The 7,605-nt window shown below is 25.3% G+C and overlaps 1 protein-coding gene across 9 annotated transcripts; it reads right to left on the reverse strand.

The window, feature by feature from the left end:
* Positions 1-778: 778 nt before the first annotated feature.
* Positions 779-2,334, reverse strand: LOC135932046 (uncharacterized). Of its 9 annotated transcripts, none has more exons than XM_065469388.1 (8): positions 2,209-2,334; positions 1,962-2,064; positions 1,633-1,702; positions 1,538-1,588; positions 1,361-1,495; positions 1,216-1,320; positions 1,020-1,175; positions 779-981 (listed from the first exon to the last, which is right to left on the reverse strand). In XM_065469388.1, exons 3-8 carry the CDS (start codon positions 1,646-1,648, stop codon positions 857-859), a joined length of 588 nt encoding a protein of 195 aa, XP_065325460.1. In that variant the 5' UTR covers positions 1,649-1,702; positions 1,962-2,064; positions 2,209-2,334; the 3' UTR covers positions 779-856. The 9 variants fall into 9 exon arrangements, 8 of the variants coding, with proteins under 8 accessions (XP_065325460.1, XP_065325458.1, XP_065325461.1 ...); XM_065469386.1 differs by having other exon boundaries at positions 1,962-2,067; positions 2,209-2,294; XM_065469389.1 differs by having other exon boundaries at positions 2,200-2,270.
* Positions 2,335-7,605: the final 5,271 nt, after the last annotated feature.

The raw sequence follows: 7,605 nt of genomic DNA on the forward strand, positions 1-7,605 counted from the left end.
TGGGCATAAATGTTGGTTTGAATGGTGCCAAAATTGGACAGATTTGATTGTATTATAATTTTGTTTAAATTTTTAATGCATTTGTATCATTCAGGTTAGAGATTTTTATGGATTGGGCTGGCATGGGTCTGATATTATATTTCCTATTGTGCTTGGGTTTTTGGGAAAAAAATTATTAATAGGCTTGAGCCTAAGAAATATTAATTTCGCTTATTTAAAACAGTTGAAAAAATTTTTTTTCTTCTAATAATAATAAATTTCATACAAATAAATTGATTGTCTAAATACACTGAAATATTGTTTATTTTCATCTAATAGAATAAATTAAATGTTTGGATATGGGCTTGTCAAAATTTTTGAAACTCACGTTGGTTAATATTTTTTAATTTTAAATATAGGCCAGGGCTGGACATATAAAATTTTTATTAAAGGTCTGGTCCATACCCGATCCTAAAATCCAGGCCTGTAAAGGTCTCTGATTCAGGCAAAAGATGTGGCTATTTTATTTTTTTTTTCAAATAGTTTGCATAACATCTTCAATTTATATTTTTTGTTCAATACTTGTATTCATATATAGAGAATTATATTTCAATATAAATATTTTTTTTATCATGAATAATTTACAACCTAAAATATTGCAAAAAATAATTTTTATTTCCTGGTATTCATTTATTGGTTAATGAGGTGGGGAATAAATAATTTAAATTTTAAAATTTCATTAATGCAAATTATTTAAGCATTTGCTTGAGCTTTTATATTTATTTAGAATGTGTTATTGACAAAGTAAAAAATTTTATATTCATACCTAAAATCTATCAAACAATGAATAATTTAATATATATATAATATAAATAATTTATATTAATTTTTTAAATTCCTCTCTAATTCGACATAAAAATAAAATAAAGTTATCATCTCTATTCAAATCAATTGTCCATTTATTCATGAGGTTTTCATCAATAAGAGGATCTGTCTTGACAACTAATTTAAAATAATAGACATATTATTAATAGACAAACCAATATAATTATAGATTGCATCTTTAAAATTTGTTATATCATTATTTTCCATACAATTTTTTGGATATTCTAATACTTTGATCCAGAAAGAGCCCATATTTGGAGAACAGCTATGCAAGATATTAGCTTTAAGAGATATTTTAACCATTTTGTTTTCTAAATAGCTTTTAATAAATATAATTTTGTAATTGCTTACTTGGTTCAGGGACAATATATATTCCTAAAAATTCAGACAAAATTTGATGTTTTCTTCTAAACTTATTTGTATATGAATTATATATTTGGAATTTATTAATAGATTCTTCAAACAAAATAGATTAATATATAAATAAAATTCAAACCAGAATATTCTCGTATTTTACAATCCTCATTTAATTTTTTTATATTTTTCTGATATTCACTTTTGCAGCAAATATTGAGTATTTTATTTTGAAGTTCTTCATTGTTATATTTAATAAATTCTTCACCTATAACAACTTTTATAAGATTATTTAAAAACTTATTTAAATTTTATAAACCTTTGTTAAGATTTATTTTATAAATTTCCTGATTGATATTAAATATTTTTTCTAATATATAAAATTATTTAAACATATTATTTAAGTTATTAAACCTTTTAATTCAATCATTTGTTTGCTATTTTTGTAAATTGATGTTATCTTAATTTCATAATCCTCATAAGACTTTAAATAAAAATTCACAATAGTATTAGTTTGTATGACAAAATCATTTCTAAGAAACTCAATTTCATATTTAAAATCAAATTTCATATTTAAAATTATACCACCCAATTACCTTGTCTAAATACAAATGGGCAATGAACTATTTAGGGGATAAATTCAAATCTTAAGAGTAAGAGCGAAATATTTTGATTGGTTAATATCGTAAAACGAATATAAACTCAAATAAATATAAATTTTTTAAAATATTCTTTATTAAAACCTGACCAATGATATAATTGAACCAGACATAATGATCACCAGAGTTGTTAAAGTAGCGCGCTACTTGTAGCGCTATCTGTTTAGGTAGTTATAGCTAATAGCGGCTACTTTTTAAAAAAAATATAATGAATGTGAGTATAAGCACGAAAATTTAAATATAATACCATAATTAATTATAATTTTTATGATTTATTATTTAATTTTGAAATTGAAATATATTTTCAATTTGTATTATAAACCTAAATCACCTGTTAATAATTTAAAATCGCATATGGATATCCAAATCGTTGAAAATGTGATTCAGAGTCAGACAATGATATTAATGAAATGGAAGATACCAGGGAAAAAAATAATATTCATAGCAATACTTTCCCATTCCCTAAATTTCAAAAATTTTTCAAGATAAATATTAAAACAAAAACTCGCTTCAAATTTATATGTTTAAAATGTAAAAAAATATTTCCTCAAATCAATCCAGTAGCTATAACCTCAAGAAACACCTAAAGGTAAATTATCATTTTTACATAAAATAAAAATATTTATTTTATAAGATTGTTCATGCTAATGGTTTAAGAAAATTGAACAACATTTAAATAAATTTGACATAGGTGAATCTACATCCAAAAAGACTAATTCCATTCAGACAAAATTAATTAATAATATAAATTTGAATATTTCTCAGAAATTAACTGATAAAGTTATTGTGGATTTTATAATTGATACAGTTCAGCCAATGTCCTTGGTTGATAATCCATCATTTACTATGATGATTAAAACTTTATCACCTGGTACAACTATTTTATGTTGCCAGACACTTGTGAATAAAATAGCAGATAAGTTTAAAGTGATGAAAGACTCTTTAATAGCAGAATTATCAGAGATATCACATATATACCACCGCAGATAGTTGGACACATAACAGAAGGTAAACACTTATTTATATTTATAAATTGATCTGATTAAATATTTTTAGAGCTTATTTGGGAATCACAGCATTGGCTAAACCCTAGGACTTCAAAAAGAAGATCAGTAGTATTAGCCCTCAAAAGGATAATAGGATGCCAGACATACAATGTACTTGCAAATAAAATTATTGGCGTCCACAAGTCTTTTAGGATTCATAATAAAGTTTGCAAGATGGTGACCGATAATGGGTCCAATTAGCTGAAGGCCTTCAGTATTATAAATTAATTTTTAAAATATTTAGAGTAATAAAATTAAATCAAGTAATAGTTAAGTTATTAATTAAATTTTTCAGTATTTATTTAAAAGTTGTTTAATATTTCACATTATATATAGAATTTTTATTAACTAAATACATACATATTTTAGTAATATTATATCATAATTTATATCAAATTATAAAAAAATTAGTGAATTTACTAATTATATTTACAACAGGATTATTTTATTAGTTTTTATTGCACAGTGTCATTGAGCTTAGCATTTAACTAGTAGAAAGCCCGTCAAAAATGACAAGGAATGAGATTTTTATTCATTTTTTACGATAGATGTCATGCCAGGTTCAAGCTCACAATATTTGGAAGCATCCAAGATCTTATAATTATAAAAATGTTTATCAAGCCTAGCTCAAACCTTAATAATTTGTAAAAGATATTCCCAAGTCAGGTGCAAGCTAATATTAATTTTGAGATTCCAAGCCCAGTCCTACCCATTATAATTTTGAAAATTTTTTCCCGCCTCGGAGATAGTTAAATTTTTAATATAATCACATAAACAGGAAATATCTGATTTACCAATTAGTCTAATATGGAAAAAAACATGTAAATTCCGTATTAAGGGAAACTGGGAAGGCCTGGGAAACCACTTATTAGAGAATCATGACAAATAAAATAAAAATAACCGACTCTTATACCTTTTTGTAATATGATCAATTAAAATTATATCTAAAAAATATGTTGTTTATTATATAAGGTTATTGTTGTTTTTCAGATGAATTTAATGTATGTCTTGCATTTCTGAAATTATTTGTCAAAGAATCTGATAAGGGATATATATTTTTTTATGTTAAGTAAAAAAAAAATGCTGTTTATTTAAATTACAAAAATGCCATTAAACACTAATGAAACTTATATGCAAATTATTTATATATTTTTTAAGATATTTTTTTTTATTGACATATAAATTTAGGATAATTTTTTTAAAAAATAATGAGGAATATTTATTATGTTTTGATAAAATTAATAGCAAATCCTTGTTGACATTTTGATTTTTGATGGAAAAAGTGACTAAATAAATCTGGGCGGTCGTCTGGAGAGGAAATAATTAATGTATAATTTTATATCATTTAGGGTTGTAGATGAAAGTAATGACCGATTACCAAAGCAGTGTACAAAACACAATACGTGCTGATAAAGATGATATGCTTATGCCTTGAGACACTGGTAAAATGAGAACGCAAAACGATATTTCTGTCAATGTCAGCATTGGTATCCCCCTTTAAAATAGAATCATGAACGACAATGTTAACTAAACCATAAAACGATCGTAAGTATTGTTATAAAGGCCACGACAGAACTACTGCATATTTTTCCATTAATAAAGTTGATAAAGTTGGCTGTACTGTACATTCAAGTTTGAACACGCAAAACGATATTTCTGTCAATGACAGCATCGGTATCCCCTTCTAAAATAGAATCATAATGTTAACTCCACCATAAAACGGTCGTAGGTATTGTTATAAAGGCCACGACAGAATACTGCATATTTTTCCATTAATAAAGTTGATGAAATTGGCCGTAGTGTACATTCGAGTTTGAACATTCCTCTAAATATTCATGAAAGTTTCTCAGAGAATCGGATAAAGTAATATTTATATTAACTCCTAGTGAAGTGAATGATAGTACAGAATTAAATGTTTATATTTGTTAAAAAATAGGCGGAGGGAATAAGGATTGTGTAGTGGTGATAGAAATATCATTTTGAGAAATGGGTGAAAATAAAATAAACATAGATATAAAACATAAGATAAAAAAAAAATAATAAACCTCCAGATAAGTTCATTTCAAGCGTAGTTCTTTATTATTTTGTTTACTAGTAACTCAAGAACGGGTAAGGCGTTTGTTTAATCGTCATTATTTTCTTTGCTTATCTTTATTAATAGATTCATCTTGTTTTGTAGCAATGTGACAAATAAAGAAATCAGGCAAAAATATAAAACAAACATTAAAATAATGTAAAACCGGTAGATGGGTCAATATTTGATGCATATTTCTAGTAGTTAGAGGGCTATCATTAAAAAAAATTTTGGGGGACTTATCATTCCTATTATGATATTCTATAAGTTAAAATAACATGATGAATGTAATGTTATTAAGATTAAGGTTAATTAATTGTAAGGTAATTAAAAAATAAGATTAAAAAAAGGGGCAAAAAAGAAGGTATAAATTATTATATTATAAAAATAATAAAAATTAAATTAAAGGAATTGATAAGGTTTTGAGAAATAGTGGTTAATAGATAATAGAGATAGAAAGAAAAGAATGAGATAATAAAATTTAGTGATAAATAAATTCATTAAGGGAGGCGCAAAAAATAAAGAAAGAGTTATTTATAAGGATTGGAGATTATAAATAAGTTAGGATAAGGATATTTAAATATTTGAATATACTTGATTATCTTCTTAATTATTGGTTATGAAAGAAAAAAATTGTAATGTAAGTACTGACAAAAATTGTGAGTATGTTCAAAATAAATATACAAGTTGAGTATCTTGTAGAGATTTCATTAATGTGTAATTTATAATATGAGATGAAAATTGATAAGGTAATCTAAAAAATAAAGAAAGGATTAAGTGAAATATTAGTTTGAATCTTTTTATTCACATCATTTATTTCATTCATATTTAGAAAGTTGAGGGAATATTGTAAAGATGATTTTTCAAATCTCTCAATCGATGTTAGGTATGTGTACACTATCAATTCTCGAAATTCCTTTCATCTGTTTTTATAAAATAAATAAATAAAATCAACAAATAAAAAAAATCAAAATAAATACGTACCGATGACATGACGTAGCAATGACATGACAGCGAGACATGACGTAGCGATGACATGATGTCACGATGACGTAGTGAGGACATCGGAAAATTATAATATAGATACGATATGGTTATTGAATATTTCATGGACGATTAGATTTTTACTATATTTATTTCTTATTGATTAATATCCATTAATTTATATACAGTACAGGGAATTCAATGTATTCATTTGATAAAATATTTTTACTTAGTTACATTATAATTCCTGAGGTTTAAAATTTAGAATAGCAACCTAATGATTTTACCACTCTATTTTTGATAAATATAACAACACATTTCTATTAAAACGGGATGAATAATTTATACTATTTAATATGAATATAGAATATTTGGTGAGGATAATGCTGAAGGTGAGACACAAAGAGATTATTTAGTAAGGCAAAACGGATACTTTTTGATCGTCGCTCTAGACTTGGGGATGATTATTGAAATGATTTTATTATTAAAATTCACGAATTACCATAAATATTTAAAATTTATTACATAAATTGTCAAAATTAACTATATTTTAATATTTATAAATGTTGATTTTTATATATTATTTACTATACAATTACATTATATGCAAAATATAAAAAAGTAGCCTAAAAGTAGATAAAGCTACTTTTTTTAACAATTAGCGTAGCGGTAGCGCGCTAATTATTTTGACAAATAGCGATAGCGGTAGCGCGCTAATTATTTTGACAAATAGCGATAGCGGTAGCGCGCTACTTTTAAAAGTAGCGATTAACAACTCTGATGATCACATACCTATAATTCATATAAAAAAAATTTGGAAAAAGACCATTAAATTAAAAATAATCATCTTGTGGGATGAGGCAATGTCATTGGATGAGATGAGGCTAAGAATGTAGTATAAATGGGGGGATGCAAGTGCACACAGTTCCCCCTCCAATTTTATAAAAATTTAGCTCGCCCTCGACAAAATCTTTCGAGAAAATGTTGTTCCAAATATATTTCTCGATATCTTAAGCCATATAATGCAAATTAGGTTGATTTCTTATAGTTTATCCAAATTGTGTGAATTTTATGAACACGTAAATTTGATTCACGAAATAACAATAGTCTTCCCCCTCACCCACTCAATCTAATTAATCTTTTATTTATATATATATAAAATAATAGAATGTTTAAAAGATTTTAGCTTAAATATATTAGAAATAATGATTTATTAAATATTATACGATAATAATTGGCTAATGATGACATATATCCTAAACCTAAGCTCGGCCTAACTTTGAATATTATTTATTAATTGGCCCTATGGTATTACATACACAAAATTAAAAGAAAAAAAATACAAATTGATTATATGAGTATTTCCGGCTTTATACAACTGGTTTTTGATTTGTTCAAAATGTCTTTTTTTAGACCGCTAGAGGCTAGTATCGTAGCTGTTTGGAGTTGGATTCTAAAATTTAGTTTTTTCTTAGTATAACTCTAGTAAAAATTTTAGCAAACTCTGAAGGATCGGGTTGAAACTTATGTTGTTTTCTCATTGACATTTACCATAAATATCAACGAATTATTAAAAGAAATATTTGTTGGCCTTGTAGTAATCACAAAGGTAATATTAAATAAA

This window comes from Gordionus sp. m RMFG-2023, chromosome 1, assembly GCF_954871325.1.
Source record: "Gordionus sp. m RMFG-2023 chromosome 1, tfGorSpeb1-WG-v2, whole genome shotgun sequence".
Lineage (NCBI taxonomy): Eukaryota > Metazoa > Nematomorpha > Gordioida > Chordodea > Parachordodidae > Gordionus > Gordionus sp. m RMFG-2023.